Source organism: Perca flavescens, chromosome 1 (genome assembly GCF_004354835.1).
Source record: "Perca flavescens isolate YP-PL-M2 chromosome 1, PFLA_1.0, whole genome shotgun sequence".
In the NCBI taxonomy this organism is placed as follows: domain Eukaryota; kingdom Metazoa; phylum Chordata; class Actinopteri; order Perciformes; family Percidae; genus Perca; species Perca flavescens.
Genome location: NC_041331.1, coordinates 6,487,262 through 6,504,001, shown reverse-complemented (window position 1 = coordinate 6,504,001; position 16,740 = coordinate 6,487,262). Strand labels below are relative to the sequence as shown.

At 40.6% G+C, this 16,740-nt stretch overlaps 1 protein-coding gene across 1 annotated transcript in view; it reads left to right on the top strand.

Annotated features, from left to right (window-relative positions):
- Positions 1-16,740, top strand: part of ccdc102a (coiled-coil domain containing 102A) — a 59,524-nt gene that overhangs the window by 16,429 nt on the left and 26,355 nt on the right. The window contains exons 5-6 of the mRNA XM_028577169.1: positions 3,886-4,002; positions 5,182-5,391. Of these exons, the coding sequence (XP_028432970.1) occupies positions 3,886-4,002; positions 5,182-5,391 (327 nt within the window). The remainder of the gene's footprint in view (positions 1-3,885; positions 4,003-5,181; positions 5,392-16,740) is intronic.

Here is a 16,740-nt window from a genome sequence, read left to right as displayed (position 1 = left end):
CTCTGCCTGGCTCTGCGCACACACACACACACACACACACACACACACACACACACACACACACACACACACACACACACACACACACACACACACACACACACATATACAGACACAAATGTTCCAACCAGGAGAAGTCATCAGAGAAGAGGGGACAGAAGGCTCAAAATTATAGCCCTAAAATCCTCTAATAAGACAGCCTCGCCTAAATGTATATAACTAACAAAGGGCCTCATTCACTAACCGTTCTTACAAAGAAATGTGTTCTCAAACCCCACTTACGCACTTTTTACAAAGATTCTGACATTCACTAATGTTTTCTTATCTTGGATTTGTTCTTAGCTAAGAGCAAAATCTAACCTCTAACACTCAAGAGCATTCTTACGCACATTTGAGTGATTTTTGCTCCAAATAATTGGTTACTGCCTTTAATTCTACAGTCGATTACAATGATTGTATTGTACTGTAATGTATTTCTGATCATTTGTTGAAAAAAAAAATCATAGTATGCAAAGAAACACTAACGCTGCAATTTACATTAGCAATTAAACTGATTAAATCCTGCGTTATTTGGTGATTGATTGCGCTATTTATAGGGCCAAAATGCAGTGGTGGAATGTAACATAGTACAAATTCTTCGTTACTGTACTTAAGTACATTTTTCACGTATCTGTACTCAATTAATAGTGCATACTTTTGACTTTTACTTTGTTACATTTTGCAGCAATTATCTATACTTTATGGTCCACTACGTTTCTACAACGTACCATTACATTTTCTGATCAGTTTTTCCTGCCAAAACGTCTTCCTGACCGTCACATGTTTGTCTCACCAGTGAAGGTTGGTTGCCATAGATATATACGGGGCACCGCCGATCCTTCATCGGCTTCCAAGCCGGCTCCGGTGCTCCAGAGCCCGGGCGCAGCGCCGCTGACCCTCGCTAATACAGCCTCCGGTAAAAGTGAAAATGTTATTATTCCCGTTTTTAAATCATAGTTGGCTCTCCACAGCGTCGTTTACTCCTCCGCGAGGCAGTGTAAGATCTAGGGCTGGGCATCGTTCAAAATCTTTCGATCCGGCGCCAGTTTCGATACCTCAGTTTCGATACCGGTTCCTTAACGATACCGTTTGTTTTAAAATTCATTTCAACATCAACAAAAATACATTAAACACAAAACTTTTATTTTCCACCTTCATTGTGAATCAAAACAGTTATCAAAATTAAAATATTCTGGTAACACTGCTCACTCAGAGGAACGTTAATAAAAAATTCTAAAAATGGCTTTTCGATAGGGGTGCGCCAGTCAGATACTCAGGATTGGTATCAAGCCAAACTTTAAAAGTTAATAAAAAAAGAGAAACCTTTTTGCCACATGAACATATTATAAATAATAAATAAATAAACAAATGACATTGTGTACAGGCTAATATTGACTAAATTACTAAAATGCAAAGGAATGTAAACAACAAAGACTTTTTAGTACTGCATAATGGAACCTATTATTAGTATTCGTACTTTTACTTAAGTAAAAACGATCAGAATACTTCTTTCACCACTGCCAAAGTGGCACCCACTCTGGACAGAAACCATAAAACTGTTTTGGCAGTGTTCCACCACTCGGGGGCAGTCCAGGCCTGCAGAGAGGAGAGACATAAGGACACAGCAAACACAGGTCTTATGGAAAGGCTCACTGAATGACAAAATCTATTTGATTTAAAAAAATAAATAAAAATAAAAGCAAAGGGAAATAAAGGAGGGGATAGGTCAGAACATATGAGAGATGTGTAAATGGTGATGGTGTGTGTTTTGAAGATAAGCGGGGTAGAAGCGATGGAGATGAAAGCATGATAGGGTGAAGCGCTGAAGGTGGAGAGGAGGCAGATGAGACACGGGCAGAGATGCAATGATCAGATAAGAACAAGGAGGGCTAAAAAAAAAAAAAGGGAAGTTAAAGGAGGTTGGGTCATCCTTATCTACACGCTTGTTGTCCTAGATACTTCAAGATCACAGGGGATGTTTGGTTCCAGAAATGGCCACCTTTTAAGAAGAAAGGGAGCGACTTTAATCACAAAATTTGTAGATAACACTAATGTCAAGCCATTGCAAAGTTCGAAAAATAGCTGTGGCTATAGTAAGATATTGAATGATGGACTTTGAAGTATCATGCATTTCTGAAGTCAACACTGATGTTGTTCTGTCTTTTCCTCAGAGCATAACTTAAGTACTACTTTGTTATATCATTACTAAGCACTAATGTTAGAATTTTAGCATATCGGGGATTTCAGTTTCAGAATAAGCAATGTGAAAAAGGTTTCCCCCCCCCCCAGCAGATTAAAGTAGCCGATGGTAAACGGCCCCATGATGTAGGGAAAAAAAATGCCAGATGCAAAAAAAGGATACATTGATTACATATTCAAAAGATGAGCGAAATGTGAAGGAAAAGTGAACGTTCGGTCATAGCACCATTGGAGTCTCAGCTCTCTCATCGCCCTTGTTCCCAGCTTGGATTATTGCTGGTAGGGAAGAGTCCGACCTAGCCTTCACAGCTGTAATCTGACCTGTCAGGTAACCTGACGGGGCCTGTAAATACATCCAAAATATTGTCTGTGCGTTTAATAAGCAGCATCGTATGTACTTTAAAGGATATTAATGCTGCTCCTCACAGCTTTTTCAGCGGTCATCATGGCAGTACCTCAGTCTGTAGGGAGTAGGGTTGGGAACCGGAGGGTCGCCGGTTCAAGTCCCCATACGGACCAAAGTATTGTGGTGGACTGGTAAGCGGGAGAGGTGCCATTTCACCTCCTGGGCACTGCCAATGTGCTCTTGAGCAAGGCACCGAACCCCCAACTGCTTGGGGCCACCTGTCCATGGACAGCTACACCTCCCCTCACTCTGACATCTCTCCATTAGTGCGTGTATAGGTACTGAGCATGTGTGTGACGTGTATAACAACAACAGAGTGAAAACATTGTAATTTCCCTTACGGGATTATTAAAGTATAAATTATTATTATTATTATAAGCTATAGTGCGCGATTATTTTATATTAATGGACGTCCGTTACATTCAAGCCATTGCCAAATGAGTTGCTACAAAGCTAATTAAGACCATCAGCTCCACACAACTCTCTCTGTATTTTTCAGTATGGCTATGTTTACTAAATGCTGTAGTCCGGCGACTTTCGCGCACACAAGCTCAGGTGATGAGTTTTACGTCACCGCTGAGAAAGGACAACAGCAACGTTCAGCTTTGAGACAAAGAGGACATACAAATGGCAAGATAATGACCTCTTCTGAAGAGTCCATCGTGTATTTTTAATCCTCCGTGTCCTCCTTGGCTACTAGCAACTGCGTAGAGGTGGGGGAGGGGTGCGCAATCACGGAAGGCTTGTATCATGTGGATGCTCTGACAGTTTTATTGTAATTACTTAGAATTCCTCATGGGGGAGACAGAAACTACGCACTATAGCTTTAACAGCAGTACTGCTCGATTTCAGTGGTCTTGCAGTGCTTTCTCACAAACATTAACTTAAAGGTCTAGATTAAAGATATTTACACTGTATTTTTTATGTTTGTACTGTATTTATGTTCACACTGCACTACAATAGAATTTGTACAATCCATTGTTTTAGAAACAATCTTTTGAACCTAATCTTACTTTTGAACCTAATCTCACTTTACTTTTATAAATGTACTTAACGTTTGTCTTTCTTACTGTAGCTATGTTACTTTGTTACTTTATACTGTTGTCGACTTGCTTTTTTCGTAATCTTATTTTTTTAGCATGATTTTGACTGTGAGCAACTGCCACTTAACAATTCCCTTGAGATGATCAATAAAGAAGATAAAAAACCTTTTGTGTCCCCCCATTCCTAACACCATGTAGCTGAACCTGCTGAAAGAAATGCACCAAGATGAACTCGGCCGCATATCTGAAGACTTGGAGGATGAACTGGGAGCGAGAACCAGTATGGACAAGAAACTAGCTGAACTACGTACTGAGGTGAGGAGACTTGGGGGAGCACAGGGAGAGAGGAGTAGTTAACGGCAGCTTGAAGAAATAAAGAGCATAAAATAGTGTGGACTGATGGTACAGAAAAAAAATCTCAGCATTGTATTTGCATTATTTTTTAGCTTTCTTCCGTGTTATTTGTTATGTGTAAAACAAAGCAATGGATCAACCTTTTCGTCCTTTTTGTCACGCTTAAAGAGCCCCTATCATACACATTTTTAGCATCATATTTTTACTCCCGGTGTCTGCTAGAATAGGTTTACATGCTTTGATGTTTAAAAAAACATACTATGTTTCTTATACTGCCCATAGCTGCAGCTCCCCTGCCTGAAACACTCTATCTGTGCTCTTGTCTGCTGGCCGACTCTATTGTGATTGGTCAACCAAATTCAAACAAACCACTGGGCGGGCTGTGCTTGCTCAGGCAGCACCTATGGGCAGCACATATGAAGCACTGGGCTTGCTTTCTCAATCAGTGACGTCACTAATTGAGGAATTTCTAACAGGAATGTGGCCGAGGCGTTTCAGGCAGTTGAGAAAAAGTGCTGTCTTGAGAGAGCAAGCTCCATTTGGAGTGAAATGTGTTTTTTTTGTACTTTATAAATGTACTACATACACAAAAAACTGAATAACACACTAAAAGATGGGGAAAATCCAAAAAAGCACATTAGGGCCTCTTTAACATGTCACTGGGCAGCGTGACACAAAAAAGCTCAGTGCACGACAGGCAGATAACTACTCCACTGCTGCCGTAACAAGCGATAGCAATAGCTGCACCGTGGAGACTGAAAGAGGAGAGGAGAGAAGGTGTGGTTAGAGTGCATCAGACTTTACTTTCAACTCATAAATGTCAGTGCAGTAATGCTTTTTCTGGACACATTTTGTTTTTTATTGTGAAGTTGCATTCACACCAGGAGTTACCACCAGGGTTGATTGGTACACCTAGAATACATTTATCATTTCAGTGTCCTCTGCCTCTGTCCTTCAGTTCAATTCAATTGTATTTGTAGTGTCAAATCACAACATGAGTTATCTCAGGACCCCCAAGCATTCAGTGTGACAGTGGCGAGGAAAAACTTCCTTTAAACAGGCAGAAACCTCGGTGCTGGTCGGGACACCGAGATCCTGAGATCCTTCGGTGTACACTGTGTCTCTCTGTGTCTCCGTCAGATGGAGAGGCTGCAGGTGGAGAACGCTGCAGAGTGGGGGCGCCGGGAGCGCTTGGAGACGGAGAAACTTGCCCTGGAGAGGGACAACAAGAAGCTGCGAGCTCAGGCTGAAGACCTGGAGGAGCAACTGGCCAAGAAGCGCCGGCAGGCGGCCTCGGCCCTCGACATCGACCTCAAGGCCATCCAGAGCGAGCTGTTTGAGAGAAACAAGGTGGGCACACGTCCCAGTGCTTCACCATGCTATTGTCCGGAAAATTTCGCTTTATCACAACTTGGGTCTTATTTTCATAGTTTTGTCTATTATTAGTTTCTATTAGCTATCACAACATTGTCCTCAACAAAGTAACCTAAATTGTAATAAACCGGAATTATCCTTTTTAATTCCACAATAATTTTTCTTACTACACTAATACATACACACTGATGAGATCTCTTTACATGTCAGGAGAATATGCCCTGACCTTGTCTTTCCAAAACAGCCAGCTGTGTGTGTGTGTGTGTGTGTGTGTGTGTGTGTGTGTGTGTGTGTGTGTGTGTGTGTATGTGTGTGTGTGTGTGTGTGTGTGTGTGTGAAAAGAGAAGGAGAAAGATTGATTGTGTTTAGTGTATAGTGTTGAAAAGATGGTATTGATCCAGACAGAGAAGGAGAAACAGGGCAAGGGATTAAGACACTGGATACACCACACACACACACACACACACACACACACACACACACACACACACACACACACACACACACACACAGGTTGATTGATAGTAGAATCATCTTCAACCCCAGCCAGGGCTTTGGGCATCACTACCACTGAACAGATTGATGTTCACTGTCACACTGCGACACAGTGATGTACACAAACACACACACACACACACACACACACACACAACGGTGAAGAAGAAGGGTGATTTACACAAAGAGTGCAATATAAAATATCTCGCTGGAGAGACGTCAAGATTCAGGAACTTTCGACGATAAAGGCCAACGCTGAAATCATCAAACAAATTCAAGGAATGGCAAATGTCCTGTTCCTCTGTTTCCACTCACAGGAATTATTCATGACACCGTTATAAAAGCATTTGACAGTGTAATCAAACTTTATGACGTCTTTATGACAAATCCACATTGTTTCACTTTACTTGAGGTCAAGGACAAGTATTAATGACACAATTATAATGGTCTCATGACAGCCAATGTAAAAACCAACAACTTAAAGACAGTTTAATGTAACCTTAACACACAAAGCTATGTTGTGTCTTTGAGTTTGATAATTAGGTGTGCTATGACATATTAATGGTTATATTATCGTCAAGTTGTCATAACATTTCAAAAATGTCTTCATAAAGACTCCTGACAGGTGTCATGTCATAGTTATGATGCTGTCATGTCAGTCTTATGCCTGTCTCTTTAAGTCAAATGTTACCGGCTGTGCTTCACATAAGGCAAATAAATGCACCAGAACAGCATTTAAAAAAGGGAAATCACGTTCATTTAAATAGAAAGTTATTGATAATAACCCATACTATATATTTGACATAGAATATTAAAATAACTGGAGGTTCAATAACATAAAATCAAAGTAGATGTCTTGTTATGACACCTATGGTCACCAGGTGGGGTTGTTGACCCAACATGCACCTCTCCGGCAGTCAGGAAGAGCGACTGTGTTTAACCTCTTGAGATAACTAGACCGTAGGGGTGGTACGGTTCACAAAACCCACGGTTCGGTTCGTATCACGGTTTTAGGGTCACGGTTTTCGGTTCTGTTCGGTTCTCCAGAAATATAAATCAGCATATGATGTATAGCTTAATTATCCACAATGTAGGATACAGTATTAAATAATTATATAGTTATATCATGTAATCATGCACAAACTGAATTTGACTTGACTTTAAGCACATTATTGGGACCATCTCTGAGGAAAGCTAGCTGAGATTTTGATACAGCAAGAGGGAAGACATTGTTGTGATTTCAACAAGCTTTTCATTTATTTGGCAAAAAAAGGAGAATGTGTATTGCCATCTACAGGAACGTATGTGCCTTTTTGAAGATTGAACTATTACAGAATATCAATTGAAATAACTTCATTTATCAACTGCATTTATCAAACTGCCAACTTCAGTGTAGCTCTTACAAAAATGTATCCTTTAAAAGAAAAAGAGAGGAACTCTTAAAGCTCCGTCTTTTGAATAAGTCAGAATAAGTTAAACATAAAAACAGTTTACATTGTTAGTTCATTTCCTATCCTGGGCTGGGACACACATATGGTTGATAAAGTACTTATTGGACTTATCATTGCACTTACAATAACGAGCGTAGCTGTCACGTCTCCTCTCCGTTTTTTTCCCGCATCCACTGTGTGTGTGTGTGTGTGTGTGTGTGTGTGTGTGTGTGTGTGTGTGTGTGTGTGTGTGTGTGTGTGTGTGTGTGTGTGTGTGTGTGTGTGTGTGTGTGTGTGTGTGTGTGTGTGTGTGTGTGTGTGTGTGTGTGTGTGCACGCACAAAAGTCGCGGGGAGAACTGAGCAGCCCCGCCCGCTGCAGAGACCCGACAGGATCTAAACTGCAGCCGCTTCAGCGACTTTAGAGTGAAAAAACGTTCCAGCGTACATTGATGTTAAAGTGTATACAGGTTGGCATGACGGCCTGAAATGTTTTGCACGGTCTTTCGCTGTACGTTTTGTTGGTAACTTGTCCACGCTTCTTCTTTCACGCGAAAGGGAAACACACACTGAGGTCACATACGGGGCACCTGACGGGCACGAGGCTACATCGCGCATGCGTCGAAACCGTGCGGCACAAACACGCTCCGAACCGAGACAAGCGGACCGAACGGTTCGGATGTTTTTTCATGAACCGTACCACCCCTACTAGACAGTGGCGTAACGAGCCAACACCGGGCCCTTGAGCAGGATTATCAAGGCTGGCCCCCCTACTACAGCACGTGATGACGGCGCAATGTCCGCGAGTAGGCTACCATGAATAGGACAGGATAGGATCATTGAGACACAGCATATAAGAGATGAGGTGACATGAAAATCAGGAGTAGCCTATGCGCACCACAACAACAACAACAAAACACTGGTGAATGCGCACCATAAAACATGAAAAAACACACAAGGATTTTGCGGCCTTATGTTTTAGATTGTAGCGGCCCAAAATGCCTGATTTTGCGGGAGCTTTTGAAAAAAATTGCAATAAATGTTGTGATGTTTGTTGCAATGAAGTTGCTGAAGACAGTGAAAGTTGCAAAAGTTGTTTTTTGTATAGTTCTTTAAAAAAAAAAAGAAAAAAGGAAACTTGTTTTGGGGAGAATAATAATTATTACTATAAATTAATTACTCTGGGCTGAGAATTTCTAGGAACCTTACCAAAAAGTTGGTATAATATGAAAATGGCTGGTGGATTTAAGAGAAAAAGTAATAATTCATTGAATTAATCAAATTTGAACATATGCGTCAGTGGCGTCTTGATTTTACATTGTTAGTTAATTTCCTATCCTGGGACACACATTCATACGGTTTGATGAAGTACTTATTGGACTTTAACTTATCATTGCACTGACAATAACGAGAGTAGCTGTCCTCAATTTAGGTCATCTTGTCATCTCATCTCCGGTTTTTCCTGCATCCACCGTGTGTGTGTGTGTGTGTGTGTGTGTGTGTGTGTGGGTTGTGTTGAACTTCTTACATGTTTCCATTAGCAGCAGGTTGTGTGGCCCGGCCATGCATTGGCAGATTATAAGTTAGTGTCGGTCAATGCGTTGGCCTCCATTACCACCTGTCCCACAGAGTTATTTATGAAGCTCTCAGGTTCATTTAATGCTTTAGTTAGACACACACACACACACACACACACACACACACACACACACACACACACACACACACATACATACACACACAGGTTAAAAATTCAAATTTTTCAAAGGGGTAGAGAAAACTTATTCCAAACATTATGTTTGAACAGAACAGCAAGTCACAGTCTCAAAGGTAGGAGGATGAGTATGATGAAAAAGAAGATCAAAGAGGAAAGGACGAAGAGAGGAAAAAGATAAAGAAACAACAAGGATACAGGGAGATGTGCTGATAGAGTCAGAAGAAACCAGCATGGCTGACCAAAAGTAAACATGACCGAAAGGAAAAAATAACAATGTGTGACACATTTTCCCACCTAAACCTCAAACATTGTTCATTGTCTCTCATTGGAGCTCACATCAGATTCCCTTGCAGCCCTGCATTATGTTTTATTTCTTAGTCACCCAACGGTATAGCTGAGGAAGACATTTTTCAGATTTTAACATTGCAATAGTACAGCCAGTACAGGAAGTAGGAAGTGAAGGATAGGAGTCCTAATCAAAATATTTTGGTTTTATGTAGACAAAACATTTTTCCCCACAACTGAAAGATACATTTTGGTTCAAACCTGTGATGTTAATGATGATTATGATGTAACAAGGCTTTTTCTCCCCAACTCGGTCGCTGTAAAATGTATCATGATCGGCGTTTTTGCCACCTATGATCACATCAATACATGACATTTGCAATTGTCGGTTCATTTCGCTAACCAAGCTATGCAGAACAGGCGTTAGGATCATTATTTATCAAAGAATGGACAAAATCACTGGAGTTCTCTTAAAAGCTTGTTTACTTGCAGCAAGTAGAGTCAGTTTACAGCACTTCAGCATAAGTACAGAAAATGACGAATGATGAAGATTGTACACAACAGTGTATTTTTAAAGGACTTAGGAGTAGGGCTGTGCAATTAATCGTGATTATGATTTCGGCTGCCAATGATCACAAAAACAGAATAATCGAGAAAAACAATTCTTTAGCTCATTACATTTTGCAAGTAAACTCTTATTTTCTCTTTGTGTTCTGAATGAAAAAATAAAGTTTCAATAGGGAAAGTATTAAGGCAAAGTTCACAGTTGAATATGTTTTATTTATTTTTTTTTACTGTTGATTTATTTAACTTTTTCCACAGTTTTTTAAGTTCAATAATTGCAACATCTTTCCCCAAGCCAACGAGTAATCGTGTTAAATTATTGTGATTTCAATATTGGCCGAAATAATCGTGATTATATTTTTTCCCATAATCGAGCAGCCCTAGTTAGGAGTTAAGTTAGATATTTGGTTCATGCAATCAGTAGCTTTCTTCTTATCTATGGTCAGGCCCGGCGTCTCCTCCACATTATGCGCTCTTCTCTCAGGGATACAGCCTGTGCTCTTTGCGAGGTCACTCAGCTTTCATGATTAACACATGAAAGACAGAAATACTAAAACAGCAATTCGGTTGCAAATGGTTTAACAAAGAAACTGAAGCAAAACCGTTCTAAGCATGGTTGTTTTTTTCTAACAACAAGCTGAGTATTTTGGACACAATTCCTGTCTCTTTTGGGGTATAAAGCACACAAGGACTAGGATTGCATCAACCAAAACCTAAGGGGCCATCCACACGGAAACGCTTTTTGGTGCAGACGCATATGTGTTGGCTGATCGTCCAAACGAATCCTGTAAACGCACTGCCTGAAGACGCACTTTTTTGAAACCTGGTCCCAGGGTGAACAAAAATTCGAAAACGGCGCCGTTGTGGCTCCGTTTGGACGGCGAAGCCGCATACTTGCGTGTCGATGACGTCGTCGCCACACCCCTCGACCTCTAGCCTTCGACCTCTTTATCCCCGCGACCCACAACACCGACCTAAACATGGATCCGCCCTAATGCCCACAACGACACGGCACTGTAGCATATAGCTAGCTAGCTTGTGTTTGGTTGTTTCTTCTACGGTCTGTTTGTATACAGCGCGCAAGCTTTATGCGCATGCTCCGCCTCTTCGTCTCCATTTTTGGTGGATTTCTGTAGCAGAAACAGCGCCACCTATTGGCCTGGCATATGAAGTAGCGTGTTGAGTCATTTACAAATGGATCCGTTTGGACGCAACTATTCTTGAAACGATGCCAGGGAAGACGGGGGGGAGAGATCGTTTTGGTACGTGGCCTCAATAGCGGAGCAAGTTGTATTAGTAGGCTCTCTCCACACGGTCAATGACAGAATGGCTCTGCAGAGAGGACGTTGGACCTCTAACCAGCGCTACCTTGGACGTTGAGCTCTGGAGGGATTTTACACCATGCTGCCACACTCAAAGTTCAAGTTGACTTTTTTTTTTTTTAGTTTGTGACCTTCCAGTGCACAACTAATGAGATAACATCTGTGTGTGAGGTAACCTTAAAACGACCGGTGGTGGATAAAAAAGAAGAAAGAGGATGAGTGCCAGACAAACATTTTCTACTGCAGTGAAGGGAGCTGAGTGGTTTGCTGCAGTCGCTCTGTCAGCATTGTCTTTCAGTCTGAAAAGTCTTAAAGTCCCAGTGAAACGGAAGCTGGAGCGTCTTTAAGCTTCTGTGCTGTGACATATTTTCTGGTGAAACTGAATACTTAAGCGGTGAATCAAATACTTCACATTTGGTTGGGGCCGCTAAAAAGTGGGCAGGCTTAGAGTTTAGCTCAGTACTGAGGACTGTTAATAATGCCTCCACACAGACTTCCCTCACCTGTTGTTGCTGTTAGATCATCTGCATGTAGTGTGTGTGTGTGTGTGTGTGTGTGTGTGTGTGTGTGTGTGTGTGTGTGTGTGTGTGTGTGTGTGTGTGTGTGTGTGTGTGTGTCAATGCCACGTCACATCCGCTGCATTGCTGTTGCTATCTAGCTGTAAGTCCCAATCGGTAATAGGGAGGGACATAAAAACACATTTTTCATTGGACATCAAATTAGCTCCAGTGCAGGATAAGTCATCAAACATTTGAAAATGTTTCATAGGAAGATACCAGACAGTAATTAGGATTAAAAAAATATATATTCAAAATTGTATTTTCTTTTTACATATACAGTACCAGTCAAAGGTTTGGACACACTTCCCCAAACTTACGACTGGTACTGTATTTGGCATAGAACAAGAGATAAGTGAACAGTTAACATAGGGAAACAGGATTAAAACTGGAAAATGCCTTTTTTTTTTTTTTTTTTTTTTTCATGGGGCCTTTAACTACCCTAAATTAATGTCAAAGCAGTCCTACTTCAGATTGTAAAAAATAATAAAAAATAAAACTAAATTATTTTGCGCAACAGATGAAGAAGGTATCTCTCTGACTTTTAGTGAGATAATCAAAGCCTATGCTTGTGAAACTGGCCCCAGATCATAGTTTAGAGCTCCACTGTACTTGAAGTCCCCCTTACTGTTGCTCCCATCTACATCCACCATCTCAATTAGTGTAAATTGTCAGGGTCAAAAATTCATATTATCACTGAATTTAGGCGGTTGCCTAGAGATGCGACTGTATTATAGCCTACCTATCAGTCTGTGAGTGTTGTAATCAAGACCACCTAAACCGAGACCAAGTCATTACCAAGAACAGATTGTATTGAGACCAAGACCAGACCAAACAACTGAAACATACAATATATACACAACTAGCTAATATGTATAGCTAATATTCGGGTGAAGAAATTTTGGGACAGAGGCAGATTGATTACTTTAGCCAGCTAGTTTTGCTGGCGTCACTTACAATTACCTTACCATCTTCTTCATGGATCCTTACTTGTAAAACATGTAGGTGGTCCCAGCTGTGTGCAGATTTTACACACTGCTGTGTTTTCTTTTAGATGTTGTTTTGCAAATAAACGCTTATGTAAAATATAATAAATAAAATGTTATTACCGAGTTTTACATCCAATCACAGTAAAGCTGTTAACACATAAACATACCTGCAAACTAGAGGTCGCTTTTCAGCGAAAATCGCCGTTTTGAATGGGAAAATGTCATCCACGTGAATCGTGTAGATCCGAAGAGTTTTTATTATGGGGTGGGAGGGTGGGGGTCCGAGACCCGGTGCTTAATGACTGTTATCTACCGGACCAAATAGCAACGCGGATTTTGGTGCCTTATTTAGGTGCCACTTAAATGCCTGCGCTTCTCTCTGATGCTCCGAAAACAGACGTTAGAGGGAACTGAAACATCGTCGCACGGGACGCTAGTTAACACTACACTCGACAGCAGGTAACGTTAGCCTACCGTTAGCTAGCAGCTGGAGTAAACACGGTTAAAATGCTGACAGCTAAACGGTGTAAAAGTGTGTCTGTATTTCACTGGAGAGGATCCCAACAACAGCCTATAGCTGCCGTTGTCTGAAAAACAACACAGATGTTGCGTTCACTTGAAATTCGCCTCGCCAGCCTTGTGCTGCATTCATAGTTGTTGTAAAATACCCTTTTCACATCCAGTGGTTGTTTTTGTTGCTTAACAGGAATTTACTGGTGAAATAAGTTATTGTTATAAGTTATTGTTATTACATTTTTAATAAATCATTTAATTTTGACCCTGTGGCCTTAGCAATAAACAACACGTTCCTTAATGTCTTGGGCTTTTTTTTTTTTTTTGGATCAACTTTTTATTGTTTTATATTTTTGAACATACAAAACAGACAAATACAATTGAACAAGGTGCTCCTTTTTATATATATATATATATATATGTACAGACAGTTTAATAAAAATAGATATTATAAAGACCGTAGCGTTCATTTTTACATGCGGGCTCTATCTGGCGAAAACCAGTCAAAGGTCGAACGCCGTACAACCAGTAATATAGCTCAAACACAGCGTTCGTGATGTCAACGTCAAAGAAGTAACATTGAGAAGAATCACACCACTGTATTGTGTCCAATACAGTCACACGTTAAAGGCATCATAGGGGTTTTTAAGTTAGTTTAGGTTTTTATTTTATCAGAAAATGTGGTTATGCAAAGTGAAATGAAAATGTTCTATACACAGAATACAGATTTATGTTAGTTGGGACGGATTCAGAGTTGTTGCTAACTCAAAATGTTGACAGATGCAACACATGACGAGGCACACTTTTGAAGCCTTCTCCAGAGTTAATTTAATTATGTGTTGTATATGTGCACATACATACCCCTATTAGTTTAGTATACAAACATATACTGTATATATGTGTTTATTCTTGGTGCTTTTATTCATCTAACCTCTAATATTTTTGTCTTCTGTTCTTTCTTATCTCTGTCCCTTTTCATTTTCTTCCTCGTCTTTTATTGGGCTGATCTGACCAATCTGGTTGGAGCAGTGCCCATAAGTCCCTCCCCACTGTATCGCTCGTGGGCAGCCCTGATTATAAACCTAATTCTATTTGCGCTGTGTGTGTGTGTGTGTGTGTGTGTGTGTGTGTGTGTGTGTGTGTGTGTGTGTGTGTGTGTGTGTGTGTGTGTGTGTGTGTGTGTGTGTGTGTGTGTGTGTGTGTGTGACAGACATCACTGTCTAAATAATGCTAAATTCGGTATGGCAGAGGGGGAAGGGAGAATTAAAGTGTGTGTGTGTGTGTGTGTGTGTGTGTGTGTGTGTGTGTGTGTGTGTGTGCGTGCGTGCGCGCACGCGCGCAGGCAGGCAGAAATAAGCAAGTGTGTTCACCATAGTTTAAATGAGCTGCAGTTTTGCACATCAGTTATTTCCACATCCGACCCTGTTTTGTCTTTGATGTTTTCTCACATTAAATGATCTTTTTGCCTATTTCTGGGCATAAGCCTGTGGTTTATGTGTGCGTGTGTATTTGTTTTAGAGGAACAGATGTAGCGGCAGACTTCAGGGTCTCTCCAGTCAAGGAGAAACATTTAACAGGCAGTGTGGCATAACACACACACACACACACACACATGCACGTACGTACGTACAGTAACACGCACACACAAACACATAATTGTGCTTTTGTGTGAGAGCATGTAGACACATATATTAACACACACATGCATCAGAAAATTAAAGGAGCAAGCCTCCACACACAGACATATGTACAGAGGGACACAGACACATATTCATGCTCATAGATCATTCAGTAATCCCTCATCTTTAATAGAGTCAGGGACTCCCAGCCTGTCGGCCTCCTCCCATTCATCCATCAACCCCGGCCCCTCTTCCTCCCCTGTTCTATCAGACATTTATTACATCGTCTTGAAATGATAAACCTGCAGGGAATAGTCAGGTTTCTGGCCTGTATGGCTGCTTTGAGGCTGCTTCATTTTTATTTAATCTGAACTTTTGTCTGACAGACTACAGGCCAGGGACAGCAGCCACCTTTTCTTAGCTCCGATATCTGTATGATAATGTTGTATAAACAGTGCTATAATAGTTGGAAATGTTTTTTTTAAAGTCATAGTGGGTTTTGTTTTCACACGTTTTTTTCTGTCAACCAATAAGTAACCAGTCCAATGATGATTATTACTTCAATCATTTCAGTCCAGGGATATGTAATAGATGGAGACTTGTACGAATATATTAATGTGTATTTCCTAAAATGCTGAATGATGGTGGGTGATATTCTGAATACCTGTCTTAGCACCAAATGTGTATTATTAACCCACCACTGAAAATAGTTCCCAATAGATGCACTCCTGTTTGAGTAATGTTTCATAAAAACTACACTGGCTGTTTTAGGAAATGACTGAGCCTTTAAAAAAAATAAAATAAAGAAAAAAAAAAAAAGAGAGAAGAATAACATAACAATTTGCAGATTTTCATTCTGGATCACAGCTGAAAACTGCCTTATAGGCAGACTAACACATTGTTGGGGTTTATATATTTGTACAGGGTTGTTTTTTTTTGGCTATAGGAGAAATATAGAATGATGCCAGACTTATCCTTTCATGCATAGCTCATATTACTCCATTGAACCGTTTGCCAAAGCATTAGAATGTTGTGTTAGACATGGCACAATTGGTGATCCCATGAATTTCTTTCTGCGAGTCTGCACCCTGTCTCTCTTCTTTGTTCTTATCCTTACCTTTATTGTCCTATGAAATACCACCCCTCCAATAACTATCTTCCCCCCACACTTCCTCATCTCTATCCTCATCCCTTCATCCCTGTCTCTTTCTCAAGACCCACCCCCTCCTTTTAATTATTCCCTTCTGCATTACCCTGCCGCTTTCTTTGTTTGATCCGGCTCTGGGGTTACACTGTATTTGTGTTGCATTCAGGCATTTTGCCTTGATTATCTGGTAGATTGGTAGATTCACTGAGGGGGGAAGGGTGTCTGCATGCCACGTCTTAGGGAGTTTGTAAATTGAACAGATGAGGCACCTATTCCTCTTCTAATCAGATACACTCTGTATGTCGGCTCTGTACATGTAACACTCTGTGAGAATAAATGAGCCAAAACCCAAAAGGTCGAAGCTAATTTTGCGTTGATCTCTAAAGGAATCAAAAATGTAATACATAATAAAGATAAAAGGCTGGATCAAATACAGATATAAATAAATAAATAAATAAATAAGTAGAGGGTATTTCCCACTCCTTGATCCGGGCTTATCTTTTTATTGTTCCTGTAGATATCTCATTTCTCTCTATCGTATTGTCGTATAAATGCAGGAAAGCTTTCTTGGAAGCCGCTCTGTCTGGGGAGCCATTAGGTGTGGGGCAGCAGAGAGAGAGGCTGAATCAACGCCATCAAAGTACATGAATGTGCAGTGAGTGACAATGGTGCATTATTGATGAGTCCAT